The sequence below is a fragment of the Gasterosteus aculeatus genome, chromosome Y (assembly GCF_964276395.1).
Source record: "Gasterosteus aculeatus chromosome Y, fGasAcu3.hap1.1, whole genome shotgun sequence".
NCBI lineage: Eukaryota > Metazoa > Chordata > Actinopteri > Perciformes > Gasterosteidae > Gasterosteus > Gasterosteus aculeatus.
Window position 1 is genome coordinate 7,740,709 of NC_135709.1, and position 18,425 is coordinate 7,759,133.

At 41.5% G+C, this 18,425-nt stretch overlaps 1 protein-coding gene across 11 annotated transcripts; it reads left to right on the forward strand.

Moving 5' to 3' along the window:
* Positions 1 to 237: 237 nt before the first annotated feature.
* Positions 238 to 16,593, forward strand: LOC120812691 (caprin-1-like). Of its 11 annotated transcripts, none has more exons than XM_040168858.2 (19): positions 285 to 440; positions 1,542 to 1,604; positions 1,954 to 2,118; positions 2,263 to 2,325; positions 2,417 to 2,503; positions 2,598 to 2,836; positions 2,937 to 3,019; positions 10,318 to 10,524; positions 10,647 to 10,699; positions 10,795 to 10,860; positions 13,481 to 13,702; positions 13,779 to 13,884; positions 13,985 to 14,046; positions 14,135 to 14,227; positions 14,516 to 14,656; positions 14,984 to 15,137; positions 15,275 to 15,454; positions 15,935 to 16,041; positions 16,145 to 16,593. In XM_040168858.2, the coding sequence occupies exons 3-19, from the start codon at positions 1,954 to 1,956 to the stop codon at positions 16,229 to 16,231; spliced, it is 2,115 nt and encodes a 704-aa protein (XP_040024792.1). In that variant the 5' UTR covers positions 285 to 440; positions 1,542 to 1,604; the 3' UTR covers positions 16,232 to 16,593. The 11 variants fall into 11 exon arrangements, with proteins under 11 accessions (XP_040024791.1, XP_040024793.1, XP_077953594.1 ...); XM_078097470.1 differs by having other exon boundaries at positions 13,520 to 13,702; XM_078097472.1 differs by having other exon boundaries at positions 13,520 to 13,702; positions 15,278 to 15,454.
* Positions 16,594 to 18,425: the final 1,832 nt, after the last annotated feature.

Here is an 18,425-nt window from a genome sequence, read left to right on the forward strand (position 1 = left end):
TATGTGGCACAGAAAGGAAGAATAGAATAGCCGAATCAAAGCTACTGATTGTGCAGAATTTCTTCCAAGTGGCTGTTGATTTTTATGCCTGATCACAAACATCAACATGGCAATTTCAAGTTATTGACCTACTAGCCGATGATCAAATATTAAATTACTTTCTTTCTAGTTAGAGATGTAAATATTTATATTAATAAATGTACACTCTGGTGAGGTTGGTTTTTGTGTTTTCTCTGTTCAGGTATATCTTCAACAGCTAAAAACGGGCCTTTATAAAGAGTTTCTCAGTCTTGCGTACCGTCTCAGTTGTCGGTGAGGCCGGCGGGGCGGATCCCACATTCGAGTCAAAGAGAAAATAAAGCAACACCATAACAATAATAACAATTCGGCCGATTCGTACAATTCGCTAGCAAGCTCCCCCGTGGATACATACCATTAAGGTAGGTGAATCCGTAGTCGTGCTATCAAGGCAACGCCGCTCCGTCCGGCTGCTGTTTAGCACGCGTCGCTGTAGCTACCGGACAACCAAGCTAGCATGCGTGAAGATGCTACCTAACGTTAAGTCTGTGCTAACGGTTGTGCAGCAAGGGCCGTTTTTTACCAAACCTCCAAGATTACAACGCCGTGTTTTCCGCACTGTTAAATGGAATCTTAGCCACACGCCGGCTGTTGAAGATACTGCTTCGTGGCTGCAGTTGTTAGTGGAAATACTGTTTAAAAAAACGGAGAAATTCGGATTTCAAATCCGTCCTCCCAGACCGAAGTTAGCTAACGTTAGTAGCCACGATGAAAGGGGGTTTGAGATTTAGGGAATGTAGTGACTACTGGTTGACATATTTCGTCATGAAGCTATCGTTTCAACCTAACTTACAGTTGTGCAACATAATTAGTTGTTACACTAATTAGGGGTTAGGTGTCTTGCGCAGGGACACTTCGACTTGAGAAATGTGGCAGTCGGGACTCGAACCACCAAACTGGCGGTTCCCAGCACACCCGCTCTACCCCCTGCGCCACGACGACCTTCAGTTCTATATCATTTCCCACTTCAGACTCTTACACAACTTTCCTTATTCTGCAGATTACGATGTTTTCATTTAATCAATGAGATGTTATCTTTGAAATTCGATTCTTGTGACATTCATCTTTTCCCACTGCAATCTGCGTCATCTCGTCTATAGATCGGATGGTTCAGAAATTTACCAATTAACTGTAAGACTTTGTTTTGAAAAGACTACTCTTCATGTTTTGGACATTTTGGCATTTTGCTTATTTTTAGTGATACAAAGATCCTACATCCTCTCTCCTGATATTGACAATGATACCGAACACAGAGTAACAAGAAAAACAATTGCTCATCCAAACATCTTTTACTTTATATTTCCTAAATTTGATATCAACATTTTTCCACTGCATGAAGTTACTTGTTTTGACATACAGATGACTGAGTTGTGGGCTTGACTGTAGTAGCCACACGCCAGCTGTTGAAAAACATTTGTCTCCAGATTTAGACGGTTTTATTTCTTTTTAATTTTCTATGGTAGAGTAAACTGGATCACTATCAAGTCAAGAAGGATAAAGGGGAGCTTCTCAACCAGGACCAGCTGGTGGGTAGTAATGATATGTAATGAAGAACAATATCGACAAAGATAAAGAGTAGAGCGAGTATTTGCATTCTCCACTATCATTGAGCGTTTACAGAGCAAGTGATTTTTTCAACTGAGAAAAATATTGACATAATAATCCATATAGAGTAATCGGAATCTGCATCGCTAATTTCATGATATTGTCCACAATCGTGATCATGTAGCGTGTAGTGAATTAAATTCAGCCATAGTTTTGACATATTTCAACTGATTCTGACATTTCTTCTCTTTTAATCATTTGTGTATATACAATATATATCAAGACATTTTATTACCACCAGAAGTTAACCGTTCACACTTTACTTTCTAGATGCCCTCAGCGATGAACGCAAACCGAACAGTGCAGTCTGCCAGCCCAGATGTGGGATCTGCTCCAGGGTCAATGGGCAATTTTGCACTTGGTGGACAGGCTGAAGTTTTGAAGCAAGTGCTGTGTGTCCTCGACAAGAAGGTTCGCAACTTGGAGAAAAAAAAGGTGAGTTGGTTCGAGAGCAATTTGATCCGGATCCTTTCTGATAACTACATTCCTATGTGTCTGTTGTGTACATTAAGAGGATTTTGCAAAAACGTCTGTCTCCAGATTTAGACGGTTTTATTCATTTTTAATTTTCTGTGGTAGAGTAAACTGGATGACTATCAAGTCAAGAAGGATAAAGGGGAGCTTCTCAACCAGGACCAGCTGGTGGGTGCATTGAAACAAAGAACAAATACTCTTGTAATTTTTTTAACTACATTTACAACCTTGCATACTCATGTGCCTTTTGCCTTCCTAGGACGCACTCAACAAATTCCAGGAAATCACCTATAACTTGGAATTTGGCCGAGAGCTGCAGAAGACGTTCATCACACTGGGACAAGATGTAAGGATGACTGTCTCTTGTGTGAAACTGTTCCCTCAGAGGTTTTTTTCACCCTAACTTTTAGTAACTTGACTTTATGTGGTTAAATCATTAGATCCAGAAGGTGGTGAAGAAGTCTGCACGGCGGGAGCAGCTGCAGCGGGAGGAGGCAGGGCAAAGGAGGCTGAAGACCATTTTGCAGCTGCAGTTCCTTCTGGACCGGCTGGGAGAGGACAATGTGCGGCGGGACCTGAAGCAGGGAGTTGGGGGCTCACCAATGCTGACGGACGTGCACCTTGCAGCTTTTGATGAGTTCTACAAGTTAGTGGTACCAGACTGTGACCAAAGTGTCAGGTGGGTCAGAGTAATTGATATCTTGAGTGCAGTTGAGATGCCAAAGCATTGTTCCTTTTTCACCAATGCGAAGGCATACATCTTGTATCTACACACGCAGGTTGGTTGACCGGTATGAAGAAGCATCTGTGCACCTCTGGGACCTACTGGAAGGGAAGAACAGGGCTGTGGTCGGGACAACATGTAAGTGACATTTCACATGGAGCCTAGGAATGATTGAGAGCAGTAGAGCTCAATTTTTTTGTAACAATTGCTTTAACTTTTTATTTTTGGCACAGTTTATTTTGCAGCGAAATTGTTTGTTGATTTTGCAGATTTAGACTAAACAAGCCATTTGAAGACAATAACTCAAAAAAAACTTGTGATGGGCACGTCAAAGACCAATGATTAATCAATTCATGGACAAAGCAACTGCAGATCAATGTTGAATTGAATTATTTGTGGAAAATCACTAATTCATTGCAAAGACTAAGTTGACATGTAAGGGGATTTATTGTTTAAACAAAATTGACTTTTATATTGATTCTCAAATAGTTGAAAAATTAGTTTGTAGGACATTTTATTGGATGGTTGCTGCCACGGCGCATTATTGTGACAGGGGAGCATAAGTAACTAGAAAATGTTTTTTTTTTCCTGCTGAAAATGCGTTGGAATGCAAAAAGCTGAAATGAACTTGAGAAAATTGCTGAAATTACAGAAAGTTGAAGGGAATTTTAATACATTTGCTGAAATTACAGATATTAGAAAAGCTGAAATTAATTTGAAATTGCTGAAAATACAGAAATGGGAGAAGCTGAAAGGAATTTCAATAGATTTGCTGAAAAAGAAGAAATGAAAACAGCTGGAATGAATTTGAAAAATTGCAAAAAATACAGAAATGAATATTAAAACATTGCAGCTAATACAGCCATAAGAGAGGCTGAAATGATTTTAAAGAACTGGAAATACAGAAATGAGAGAAACTCCACAGTCCAGTGTTAATTTTGGCAGCTATTTTTGATTTAGTCTTAGTCTTTAGACGAAAATGGATATTAGTTTTAGTCACATTTAGTCATTTTTTTCCTTCTTAGTTTTAGTCTAGTTTTTGTCGACAAAAACTCAGAACATTTTAGTCTAGTTTTAGTCAACGAAAACTAGACTAAAATGTAATTAGTTTTAGTCTAGTTTTAGTCACACTTAATAGCCATATTAAACTCCTTTTCTTCCCTTCTCAGGCCCAGGGACCCCCTGTGTTGTGTCTACAACTGCATAATAGTCTAGCTTGCAGTACTTGGTTGTCCATCAGATGTCCCTCCTAGGACAGGTCTATAACAGGGGTCGGCAGACTTTTTGACTCGTGGGCCACAATGGGTTGTAAAATGTGACGGAGGAGCCGGGCCAAGAACAAAGGGTCGAAGTGTTTGTGTGAGCGAATATAAATGACATGTGAAAAATCATTACATGAAAGGATTTGGATTTTAAGCATTTATTTGCAAGGCAATTTAACAAATTGATTGATTGATTCTTTGTCTCTTTGTTTATTTGTTGCTTTCATGACCTGTTCTTCTCTCTTGTGTCCTGCGGGTTTTCCTCCACCTGCTCTGTGCCGCCACATCCTCCACCTGCACTGCGCAGTTCTATCAAAAGGATCCACCTGTCACGTGTGTGCGTGCCTCTATGTTGCTTAGTAACTAACGTACGGTGGCCGAGACGGTTTAACAGTTTTCTCACGATGTGGCGCGTGAACTATAGTTGAAATGCGTGAGGCTTCAGAACCTGCAATGAGTTTATTATGTTAGACGTGTTTTTAACGAAGCGCCTCATCCACCGAGGAAACGCTGCCTGCCGTCGCCAGAGAACAGAGCAGAAAGGTCCGACATTCTGTTAAACGGGTCTTCATGTTTCTGTGAAGCAGCGCGGCTTCAGCCTGCTAACAGTCAGCTAAACTAACGAAGCCACGTTCAAACTCGCCGAAGCGTAAAATAGTCGTCGCGGTCCGTAGTCGGTGCACAAGAACCACCGCTGCACCGCTGCGAGCGTTCTGGGTTCGTGGATGACGTCATCATGACGTGTTAATATCCGCCGTACTTTGCCTGCCTGTTGTCTGTCAGCTGCGTGCGAATTTAGGGTATTTAAAAAGTATTGTGACTTCGTCAACCACAAACATTTTCGTCTCGTCTCGTTAACGAAAGTTAGAATAGATTTAGTCATAGTTTTTATTTTTTAAGATCGTTTTCGTCACGTCTTAGTCTCGTCTTAGTCATGGAAAAAAGGTTTGTTAGTTTTCGTCGACGAAATTAACACTGCCACAGTCAGTGCCACAAAGGCAATCAAAGACAGCCTAGCTAGCTATCTAAAGAGATGAGAGATTTTCACTGGCCACTTGTCACTGTTATTGATGGTGCAATGCTAGCTAGCGCCGTGTTAGCGCTATGCTAGCTAGCGCCATGTTCCCTCCCACGTAGGCCTGTGTGTCTTTCAGACTGTAGGGGAGGGAGAGTGAGTGCTGGCACGCTGTTTTAGCCACTTGTCAGCCGTTTGGATCTGTTAATGCTGGTGAAACGCTAGCTAGCGCCATGTTAGCTAACATAGGGTCATGTTCAGGTGTGCAAACTTGTCACCTTTCGGCGAAATTCGCCGTTTTTGTTTCAAAATAGGTCATTTGTGTGATTCATGTAGATCTGCAATAAAAATGTTTTTTTGGGGGGGGGGGGGGGGTCCGGTCCGGTCTGGCGCGTTTCCACCGAGCGGTACGGGTCATAAATAATGGGAAATCAACGGAGAAATCAAAGGCTCACTCTGATATCAATGTAATGTTAGCGAATGAAGGGTGAGAAGCCCCCTGCCTCCCTCTTGCTAATATTTTTTCTGTTCGTCCAAACCAAAATCTTTTCTTGAGGTTCCAAACATTTCCAAAGCAATTTGTCTTTGAATGTGAGTAGTCGATCGAGTTATCTTATGTCCCGTCGTTAAAAGCAAACCTTTTAGCCCTGGCATTGGTCTCCCATTATTTATTTATAACGTCACTGGAATGGAAGTCCATTTTCCAGGCTCTTCATTGAGGCAGAAGTTAGGTTTGCCTTTCATATGTGCTTATTATTGGCGAGCTAAATAGCCGCAGCTTATTTGTGTTTTTCTGGAATAACATTGAAGCATATGCAAAAATATATATATATATATATATTCCCCGAGGGGGGGGTTCGGATCTTTGTCACCTTTTTCATCCCTGATGAGTTTGCACCCCTGCATGTTAGCGCCATGTTAGCTAGCGCCGTGTTCTCCCCGTAGACCGTCTGTGTGTCTGTCAGACTACGTAGGGGAGGGAGAGAGTGCTGGCATGAGCCTGTGTGGTCGTCATGGAGACGGCGCAGCTGCTGTTTTCACGGGCTGATCACAGACCGCGCAGAGTAAACGGATTTTACCAAGAAACCACACCTCAAACAAGTGTCCTCTAGGGCGACCCGGTGGTCCCCAACCACCGGGTCGCAGACCGTTTGGTACCGGGCCGCACCACAGAAAGCTTATATATTTTTTTTTTTCTGAAAAATGTTTTATTTTGAAAATTGACTGGATTTTCTCCTAATTATGTGCGCTCGTCCCTCCGACATATTCCCCGCGCGTCACCAGGCGTTTTTCTTCACGTTTACAATTGTTCTCTTACAGTGCACGGCAGTTTCTCCCACCAGCGAACACAGAGCGCGCGACTACTACACCGAGTTTAAATGGTGTCTGTAGCTGAAAGATTGGCGAAGCTGAAAAATCTGAAAGTTGAAGAAGTTTAAGAGGATTTGAAAACGGTCTGCATTGGAAAACCATGTGAATAATTATTCATGATTTATATAAATGCTTAATGCATTCCAACAACTTAACAGCCACGGCCGCAGATCTCTTGCTCGCACTCACACACGCACTCACTCGCTCTTTCTCTCTTGCACCGTTGTGCTCTCTGCGCAAAGCGGTTTAGATAAACGACAACAATAAACAAATGCTGAGTTTTGTGCAATCAATTTGAGGTTGCGATTCTTGTCCCAAAGATGGCAGGCGTCATTCAGTGATTATAGAATATTTGTTGACAGCCCTACTGCGTGTAGTGCATTCTCAGCGATCCCGCCTCACAACTCGCCTGGAGCCACATTAGAATACAGGTGAACCAGTTCACTGCGGTGACAACGGCCAACACGTTCCCCTCAGTACAGAGGTCTCACTCGGTAACTCACGGTGATTCTTATTCAGGCATCAGACTTGTTGGCTTGAAGCCTGAGGCAGAGGCTCTTGTAGTATTTTCTAGTAAATCAATCAAGTCCTTATTGTTTTACTATCATATTTATTATCTATCTACTTTTTAGCCCATACTAGGCATTGCTTTTCCTACAATTATGGACCAATGTGAATGCTGCCATAGTTTTACGGTCCTTATCAGTTGTGCCTGCCAAAAGAGTGCAGTGCAGAGAGGCAGCAGTCCGTTTATCCAGATAGACTCAACCAAGAGCCCAGCTGTTATAACGGTAGGGGAGACTTTGATCTGTATTCTTCTCACAGTGGTGAATAAATGCCCTCTATTTAGTTTGCTGAACGGAAACAACCTTGTGCTTTCATTCACTTTGCTTCTCTTTGTACGAGGTGATGTTTCCACTTAAGTAATCTATAGTTGTTGGAATGCATTAAGCATTCCAAGTATTGTTCTTCAAATCTTTATTTCTTCATCTTCTATTTCTTCCGCCGGCACCTTTCAACTCCTTCACAATTTCAGCTATTAAAACCGTTCAAATATTAAATGCTTCACAGAAACATGAAGACCCGTTTAACAGACTGTCGGACCTTTCTGCTCTGTTCTCTGCCGACGGCAGGCAGCGTTTCCTCGGTGGATGAGACGCTCCGTTACAAACGCGTCTAATGTAATAAACTCATTGCAGGTTCTGAAGCCTCACGCATTTCAACTATAGTTCACACGCCAGATCGTGAGAAGACGGTGTTAAACCGTCTCGGCCACCGTATGTTGGTTACTAAGCAACATAGAGGCGCGCGCACACACGTGACAGGTGGATCCTTTTGATAGAACTGAGAAAGAAAAGACTGTTGAATGAAAAGTGGGGGTCCAGTTTAGAATGGCTGGTTTATGATGCAGCCAAGAAAATAATGTATTGCAAAGATTGTAGGACGTTGAGGTCTCTTTTGTTGGGACAGTGGAAACAATAAAGGACCATGAAGTTTCAAAAGCATTGCAAGTAAACAGACAAAGACAACAAAGTGTTGTGTTTAGATCCCTGGTCCTCATGAAGTTGACTTTACACACTTGCCAATTTGTTAAATTGCCTTGCAAATAAATGCTTAAAATCCAAATCCTTTCATGTAATGATTTTTCACATGTCATTTATATTCGCTCACACAAACACTTCAACCCTTTGTTCTTGGCCCGGCTCCTCCGTCACATTTTACAACCCATTGTGGCCCACGAGTCAAAAAGTCTGCCGACCCCTGTTATAGACCTGTCCTAGGAGGGAAATCTGATGGACAACCAAGTACTGCAAGCTAGACTATTATGCAGTTGTAGACACAATACAGGGGGTCCCTGGGCCTGAGAAGGGAAGAAAAGGAGTTTAATATGGCTATTAAGTGTGACTAAAACTAATTACATTTTAGTCTAGTTTTTGTCGACTAAAACTAGACTAAAATGTTCTGAGTTTTCGTCGACGAAAACTAGACTAAAACTAAGAAGGAAAAAAATGACTAAATGTGACTAAAACTAATATCCATTTTCATCTAAAGACTAAGACTAAATCAAAAATAGCTGCCAACATTAACACTGGACTGTGGAGTTTCTCTCATTTCTGTATTTCCAGTTCTTTGAAATAATTTCAGCCTCTCTTACTGTTGTATTAGCTGCAATGTTTTAATGTTCATTTTTTTGCAATTTTTCAAATTCATTCCAGCTGTTTTCATTTCTTCTTTTTCGGCAAATCTATTGAAATTCCTTTCAGCTTCTCCCATTTCTGTATTTTCAGCAATTTCAAATTAATTTCAGCTTTTCTAATATCTGTAATTTCAGCAAACATATTCAAATTCCCTTCAACTTTCTGTATTTTCAGCTATTTTTAAAAATTCATTTCAGCTTCGTGCATTCCAACGCATTTTCAGCAGGAAATGCATTTTCTAGTTGAGTGTGGCCAGCGAAGCTGAGCCAAACTCCTTGTAATCTCCCATACTTATTATTATTGAGTGTGGCCAACGAAGCTGAGCCAAACTGTAATCTCACATACTTAACATGCTATATTATTCTCCTTCCGTACAAAAGTTTGGCATACATCTGCACCGGCACCTTGGTCGGAATTGTCTCAAAATAGTCTCAAACTGTCAGTACAGATCGGGAATCGTGTGCTATTATCTGAATAAGAGAATAGACTAAGAAAAGTCTCCATAGCGCCCCCTAGAATGTTGAAAAGTACCACACTAGGCCAGTTTTTTCCCCTAATGCCCGATTGACTTGAAATGTGGCACACATGTGCTCTTGGACATGCTCTAATAAAAAGTCAATCACTGTATTCAAATGTGCCTAGCTAGACTTTCCGCCATTTTGAATTTTGTGAAAAACACATTTTTGGCCATTTCTCCTAATGGCCATGTCCGATTGTCACAACATTTTCTGTAGATCATTATTGGGTCAATGCCCCCCTGTCCCCCGTTAGGATCGCGTTGATATCTCATTGTTTTGAGAAGTTATGGGCTAATGAACTTCGCAACGGGTGTGTCTTAATGTTAAGCACTAGCAACAGGACCCAACTGCTGACACGTGGCTAAAACAGCCAGAGAAAATTGGTTCACCTCCTTAGTTTGCTAGCTAGCCTTTGTGGCTAGCCTTCACTTTTCTGCTTGGCCGTTTAATGTACAGGCACCTGCGGGCAGTCTAGGCCACACTCTGCTCACACACTGCAGAATTTTCCAGTTTCTGATTCTTGTTTATTTTTTTAAGCTGCTTTAGTGGAGCCAGGATGGGTGAAATTGTCATTCACCATTGATACCCATTACCTGGGGAAGGAGTTATGCTCTGAAAATGTTTTTTTGTATTGACTGTTAAAACTAAGTGACCTAACATGAGTAGAGAAGGTTAGTACAACCTTAACTAGCATTAGCACAAGGCCCCGCTAACTACTGAGGGTTTACTGAACACAAACTGCATTTAAATGATTAATAAACAGTAAACTAAACTGTTTTGACTCAATCCCCAGCTGTAGGTGGGATTCACCTACGCTGGGGTTTGTCAGCTTTTACACTTCTAGTTTTCACTGCTGAATCAGACGTATCCTCCAAATGCATATTGTAGATTATTCTGTCTGCTCCACACTAAAAGTGTGTATGTTATACAAATATTAGATATTTCTTAGTGATAGTTGGTGACGTTCCATGCCTGACTGAGAATTAGAAGAAGCAGCCAACTACATTGTTTGATTTGTGATTTTGTGGCTTGCTTTCAATTTTAATTGCTCATTCTATTCTTCCTCTACTAGACAAGGCACTGAGACATACTTTGGACCAGGTTATGCTGAGTGGGTACTTTGACCAGGTGCAATCTCACCAAAACGGAGTGTGTGAGGAGGAAGAGGCGGAGGAACAAGCCCCAGCGGCGGCGGCGGTGGCTGAAGCAGCTGCAGCATCTGCAGATGTCGTAGCTGAGTCGTCAAAAGCAGAAGAGCAGAGTCAGACTGCTGATCCAGGTCCTGACCACACTCTAAAAACATGCTCTTTTATACTTATACTGTCTTTTAAATACTCACACAATGAATCTTCAATGATGTTGGTGCTGCTTTCTCTAAATGAATAGTTCTTCTCTTTACAGAACTGGAAGTAGTTGAGGAGTTCACAGATTCCATTGCGGTGGAAAAAACAGAGGTGAGATTAATTTTCCCGTTTCTAATAGTGTTTTGGGTTGGTGTTGTAATCTTTTTGCAGAGTGCTTATTTTTGTTTTTTCTTTCCTCCCACTAGTTTCCAGACGGCACATACAGCGGCAGCGAGAAGGAGCGGGGGGATGAGTGGGCCACGGAAACAGAGGTAGGTTGCAGGGATGCAACAATGTTGATCAATGTTTCTCCTGCTTTAGATGCATACACAAAAATAACCATTAAACCACACGTGTACCGTGTTTTACAAGGCAGCAAACCGTATGTTATTGTGAACCGTGTGTCATTAACATTTGCAAGTAGTATACTGTAAGTAGTCAGTGTACGTCCGTGATTATTGCATTAATGCATTAAGCATTCCAAGTATTGTTCTTCGAATCTTTATTCCGCCTTCTTCTTCTTTTTCTTCCTCTATTTCTTCCGTCGCACCTTTCAACTCCTTTACACTTTTTGCTATTAAAACCATTCAAATATTAAAATATTCAGCTCCCACCCCACCCAGTCCAATAATTTCAAAATAAAACCCCCACGGAGGGTATTTTTACTGTAATGTTTGTGATGAGGCCTATTAATTAAAAACTTCTTAGTTTGAATAACAAACATTCTGTCTCCCAACCCCCCCTCACCCAATTCCATCATATCAAAATAAAAGCCTCAATGATTATCTGTACCTTAACCATAAAGCTCAGAATGAAGCGGTTTCGTTGAAATACGTATTGCTCTTTAAATACTACTACAACCACTACGAATATTACTAATACTACAACCGATTCTTCTACCATACTACTAGTATTTCTACTTCTCTTAATACTATGACTACTACTAATGATATTACAAATACTACTATGGCTAATAGTATTAGTAGTACAGCTGTTTCTACTGCTATTGATACTAAACCTACTTCTACAGCTAGTACTACTAATACCACAATTAACACTATAACTAATACTACTACTAATATTACTAAAAACAATTTTAAACCTCTTTTTAGTCATCTCAGCTTTTGTTATTTCTGTAACTCCTGCAAATTCTGTATTTTTTAGAAAATCTATTGAAATTCAGCTTCCCCACTTCCTGTATTATCAGCAGTTCTTTAAAATAATTTCAGCTTTTCTTATGCCTGTATTAACAGCAATGTTTTAATATTCATTTCTGTATTTTTTTTGCAATTTTTCAAATTCGTTTCAGCTGTTTTCAGCAAATCTATTAAATCCTTTCAGCTTCTCCCATTTCTGTATTTTCAGCAATTTCAAATTAATTTCAGCTTTTCTAATATCTGTAATTTCAGCAAATGTATTCAAATTCCCTTTAACTTTGTTAAAAACTCTTATCAGCTATTTTTAAAAATTCAGTTCAGCTTTCAGCTTTTTGCATTCCAACGCATTTTCAGCAGGAAATGCATTTTCTAGTTATTATATTTCTTCCGCCGCACCTTTCAACTCCTTCACACTTTCAGCTATTAAAACCGTTCAAATATTAAATGTTCAGCTCCTTTCTGGCTTTCCAGCTCTGACTTTTCAGCTTTCTACCTCTTATGCTTGAATTTATATAAATCAATAATCATTAATATTTTAACATGGTTTTCAAATGGAGTTTGTTTTCAAATCCTCTTAAACTTCTTCAACTTTCAGACTTTTCAGCTTCGCCAATCTTTCAGCTACAGATACCATTTCAACTTTCAAATGTTGACACAGGTCTCAACTATTTTATGAAAAAAAACGCTTGTTGATATCTATTCTACTTTTTTCATAATCACTGATTATGTTTCACTAGTTCTTCGCTCCGTTTCTGAGTTTTACATGAGTGTGTATTGCGTTTGTTAGAGTGAGAGCTGAAAGGCTAGAGTGTGGCCAGAGAAAATCTCTCACGTCTTTAGATAGCTAACTAGGCTGTCTTTGATTGCCTTTGTGGCACTGACTGTGCCAGCTTCTCTCATTTCTGTATTTCCAGTTCTTTAAAATAATTTCAGCTTTTCTCATGCCTGTATTAAGAGCAATGTTTTAATATTCATTTTTGTATTTTCTGCAATTTTTCAAATTCATTTCAGCTGTTATCATTTCTGCTTTTTCAGCAAATCTATTTAAATTCCTTTCAGCTCCTCCCATTTCTGTATTTTTCAGCAATTTCAAATTCATTTCAGCAAATGTATTAAAATTCCCTTCATCTTTCTGTAATTGCAGCAATTTTCTGAAGTTCATTTCAGCTTTCAGCTTTTTGCATTCCAACCTATTTTCAGCAGGAAATGCATTTTCTAGTTTAGTATAAGATTTGATTTTATAGTTATTTACAATTCCACCTCAGCATTGAAGAGCTGGACGGTGGACTTGCATCTTAACAGAATAGTGTATTTGTACACCGGCATGCTTTTAAGGGAATGCTATTAAAAACACAATGAGCTATGGGCTTACGCACCACTTTTTGGGAACTGTCATCCAATAACCCCTGTGGAGGCTAAGCCAAACTTAATTGACGCGCCGCTGTTGTACCATGAATTAGAGTCCTATAAGGTTTTTGATACGTTGCAAACTAGTCCATTCATTTGCCACTTATTCTTGTCATACGTTTAACATACATCCACTCAGGGTGCGTTACATGACACTACCCGGTGTGCGGTCAAAAACTGTTTTTCCTATCCCGGCTGGAAACACCTGCCTAGCCCCCAAAGGTTCCTAGCCTATATAGGCTGACCCCCCCATCAATCAGATCCTGACACCCATCATAATGGCTCTTACAACCCCCATACCATTTCTCAATTATTCTTCGTCCTGTAGGTTCCTTATTCGCCTGTTGTGCCTGTCTTCCACTCTCAGGCAGTCAGTGCCATTCAACAGCAGCAGCCACCGCCGCCTGTGCAGCCTGCAGCTTCACCTGTTGCCCTGGAGACCCACCCATTGAACTTAGTGTCTCCCGTGCCTCCCACTGACCCCCTGGTCAGGAAGCAGGTGGTGCAGGACTTAATGGCACAGATGCAGGGAATGTACAACTTCATGCAGGTTAGAACTTTATGCTGTTATAACGACCGTTTACTGTAGATATGGAGCACGTTGCTCATTAAGTCTCTTCTCTCAGGACTCTATGCTGGAATTTGACGGACCCTTTGACCCAGTTATTGTCTCAGTACAGCCTATGAAACCTGCTCAGAACATGGACATACCACAGATCGTGTGTCCTCCAGGTGAGAGAAACTTAGTTCTGATGTCTTGTATTGTGTAAGCATCATACTAAATAGCTTAAAAGGACTTTCCTGGTTTACCAAGTTGCAATAATAATCTTAGCTCACCCAGAGTCCCGGCTATCTCAACCCAAAACTGTTCCTGTCCAACCTGACACCACGCAAGTAAGAATTCAATCTGAAATGGACAACACTGATTGTGAGGCCACAAGATATTTTGAGAGAGAATGTTTAATTTTCACTCTGTTTGCAGGTTTCCATCGTCTCCCCGACTCCGCTCCCCATGTATCAGACTTCACACAGCCCCGATCCTCGACCCTCGACAGAAACCATCGACCCCATCCAGGTAAACATTCTGTTCTGTGAAAGACTCTTTGTGTGAAAAAGTTATTCCGTGTTAAATATTTGATTCAGCCTCTAATGTACACAACTTCTGCGAGTATTTAGTTGATGGTTTCTGAATGATTTGAATAGACAGGGAAAATACAAAGGAAATGACCGCAGTTATTAGCATGCATCTTTTTTTCATCTCATCTTTTGATCCTGCTGTAAGAAACGGAATTGAATACTCTTAAATATGAAATTAAATTGAGAAATGTTTTAACTTGTTGCGCTTGTTTCCCATCTTTGACAGACGTCCTCGTCGTCGGAGCAGCCTCCACCCTTTGCAGCTCACCCACCTGTCTCTCAAACTCAAGTTTTTCAGCCTGTTTCCAAAGCTCCACACAGCAGTGGCATTAATGTCAACGCCGCACCATTCCAGTCAATGCAGACAGTACGGGAAATTGAAACACTGAAATATTGCCCATTCTATCAAATAGTATTCATATTAAAAGCGTTTCATGTTACTGTGAAGATTTGGCCCGTCATGCAGTTAAACAAGGGCTCTGAAGGACTTTTTTGTACCTTTCTTTGGAATTCAAATGACTGACTTGTATTAGAAATTGCTTATTGAGTCATTCAGTGCCCTCTCATCAGATTGCAGTTGTACGGTTTTGTAGTGAAATAATGGAAATAATGAGTAACCGACTTAACTCCAAATGAGCCTTTGTCCTTTCCACTGGTTTTGGCCTGAACATTGTCGCTCTTGTTCTCCTCTCAGGTGTTCAACCTCAATGCCCCGGTCCCACCAGCTAATGAGACGGAGGCTCTGAACCAGGCCAGCCAATACCAGAACAGCTACAACCAAGCCTTCAGCAGCCAGCCGCAGCATCCTGTGGAGCAGACCGAGATGCAGCCAGAGCCACTGCAATCTGGTGTGCTGACTTTTAGTTTCCTTCATCATGTATTTGCTTGATTTAAGTGCCAGACTTCCCTTACGGACTTCTATGTGAATGCTGTGGTTTGACTGACTGAAGACACTGAAAAAACAATTCTGTTTGTTTGTTTTTAGTAGTTCGTGCCTTCAATTCCCAAGACCAGTTGGGAGGCCATCAACAGCCTCCACAGCAGGGCCCAGGCTTTGCCCGGCAGGGTCAGTCCTTCTACAACAGCAGAGGCATGTCTCGAGGTGGGCCTCGCAATGCCAGGGGCATGATCAATGGCTACAGAGGCTCATCCAATGGCTTCAGAGGTAAGCTGAAACCAATTGGTAACCTGTGGTGCTAAAAAAAATTAAGGCACCTTGAAAATTCCAAGAGCTGGTGTTCCTGAAATGACTGATTAGACTAATCTCACATGAGAATCTTTTCACCGTTTTAAATGGTTCATCATCTGTTATTGGCTTGGATTTAATGATACATTTGACAGTTCTGTTATAAAAGGAACATGGAGATAATTGAATTCATCTCTATGTACTCAACCTCATGTTGCTGCTGCTTCTGTTGTCTTTAAGTCAAATTTTAAATCAAGTAGTAGATTCACCTTGGCTCTGTGGGTTTTTGTTGAGGTGATAATCCGCTCGGCCGTGTTAGATTGCAGTGACGTACAATAAAGTGACACCTGCATACACCTGTAAAATTGTATGCATGGCTGAAAAGGGATAAGGACTCAGAATTTATTTTATTGTTTATCTCAACAGCAGCATTTTAAGTTTAAACTCTTCTTTCATTAGGTGGCTACGATGGTTATCGTCCTCCTTTCACCAACACTCCTAACTCCGGTTATGGACAGACGCAATTCAACACACCTCGGGATTACTCAAACGGGAATTATCAGAGGGTATGGAAGAGTCTTTCAGGCTTCACACTGGATGCGGTAATGTCATCTTTGCTGTCTCGAGTGGTTTCTAAAATGTCTCTTTCCTTTTCCTCTGTTGCTCTAGGATGGTTACCAACCAAACTACAAGCGGGGAGCTGGCCAGGGACCCAGGGGAGTGTCGAGAGGCAGCACTCAGGCAATACGATCCTGAAAAGGTCACTCTTTTTCTTTTGTTCTTCGGCAGTGTTTTTTTCCTCTCAGATCAAAATAATGCCTGCTTTGATATTTGGAAATATTAAATCACAACCACAAACGAAGTTGTAAATTAAATCATCAATTTACATAGACAATGTGTTAATATTCCTGTAAACTAAACTTGTAAGATTTCATAAGTTATTTTTTGTATAAAAAATGCACCTGCCAGTGCTGGTCCAACCCTTGGGAGTTTATTCCCCTTCTCTGTCATTTTGGTTTTAAAAACAGAAAGCGTTTTATGTTCAATGAGCTCCCATTTCCTTGTTTGAAAATTGATGTTGCTTCAAGAGTTTCAATAAAGTTGTGTTGCATACTCAAGCTTCAGTTTTACTCCCTGGGAAAGCCATAACTCTTATTTGACGTACTCTGAAAATATGTCAAATAAGTTCTGTGAATGTAATGTAATATGAAGGTTCTTTTCCAATGATAACTTTGTTCTCTCGCTCTTTTTTTATGCATTTTATTACAGCCGCATTCAGCTTGTATCACTTTGGAAAAAGGGTTCCACTGTTTTTTTAACTGCGACAAAAGTTGTATTGGTTTTGACCCTGTACTTAAATGTAATTCCGTGTATTAACAAATTACTGGCCAACTGCTTTGGAACGAAACGGCATTATTGTCTACTCTGTGTTCGGCCGCGGGATTATGGCTTCTTGTAACCATCATCCTGCAATTTCCCTCCCGCGTTGGAGTTGCCAGTCATAAAAGAAAATGCCAGAAAACGAGGAATGCACATATACCTTTCAGGAATCCTAATAAAAAGTTTCCAAATTGTTCTCTTTGACTACACAATTTAGTCCAAACTCACGTGGCTAAATGGCCTGTTATCAAACTAATGAAAGCCACAAACTTGACTTTGATTTGAACATTTCGTTTCATATTCAGGAATCAGGAATCAGGAATCAGGAAACATTTATTGGCCAAAATATGTCAAACATACAAGGAATTTGTCTTGGCGGTTAGTGCGCGACAGTAGACAGACAAGACAACAGTGCACAGGTAATAAAATAAAGTGGAATGAAATGCTAATGCAATGGGTTAGTAAGAATAAGGCTAAGGCTATGGGTTAGTAAAAAAACAAGGGAATAAAGTTAAACAAATTTTAAATATTAAAAAGTTAAAAAGAAAAGTATTAAGCATAAAGTGCACTAACAAACAAGTAACAGACAAGAGACAAAGTGACAAGTGACAAAGTGATGAATTGCAGTTAAAGTGGCATGTGCAGTGTGAGGGGGAGTGACCGGTGGAGTGTTATAGTCAGGCAGTGGGGGACCGGGCTCTGTTGATGAGCCCGACTGCCGACGGGAAGAAACTATTCGTGTGGCGGGAGGTCGTAGTCCTGATGGACCTCAGCCTCCTGCCAGATGGAAGGGGCACAAACAGTTTATGTCCAGGGTGGGAGGGGTCGGCCGCGATCTTTTTAGCTCGCTTCAGAGACCTGGAAGCGAACAAGTCCTCCAGGGACGGCAGATTGCAGCCGATCACCCTCTCTGCAGAGCGGATGACACGCTGAAGCCTGCCCTTGTCCTTGGCTGTGGCTGCAGCGTACCAGACGGTGATGGAGGAGCAGAGGATGGACTCGATGATGGCCGTGTAGAAGTGGACCATCATCGTCTTTGGCAGGTTGAGTTTCTTCAGCTGCCTCAGGAAGAACAACCTCTGCTGAGCCTTCTTGGTGATGGAGCTGATGTTCAGCTCCCACTTGAGGTCCTGGGTGATGATGGAGCCCAGGAAACGGAAGGAATCCACAATAGTGACGGGGGAGTCACACAGGGTGATGGGGGAGGTTGGGGCTCTGTTCCGCCGGAAATCCACAACCATCTCCACTGTCTTTAGAGCGTTGAGCTCCAGGTTGTTCTGGCTGCACCACGACACCAGATGGTCAGACTCCCACCTGTAGGCGGACTCGTCCCCACCAGAGATTAGTCCAATGAGGGTGGTGTCATCCGCAAACTTCGGGAGCTTGACGGACTGGTGGCTGGAGGTGCAGCTGTTGGTGTACAGGGAGAAGAGCAGAGGGGAAAGAACACAGCCTTGGGGGGAACCGGTGCTGATGGTCCGAGAGGCTGAGACATGTTTCCCCAGCTTCACGTGCTGCTTCCTGTCAGACAGGAAGTCTGTGATCCACTTGCAGGTGGAGTCGGGCACGT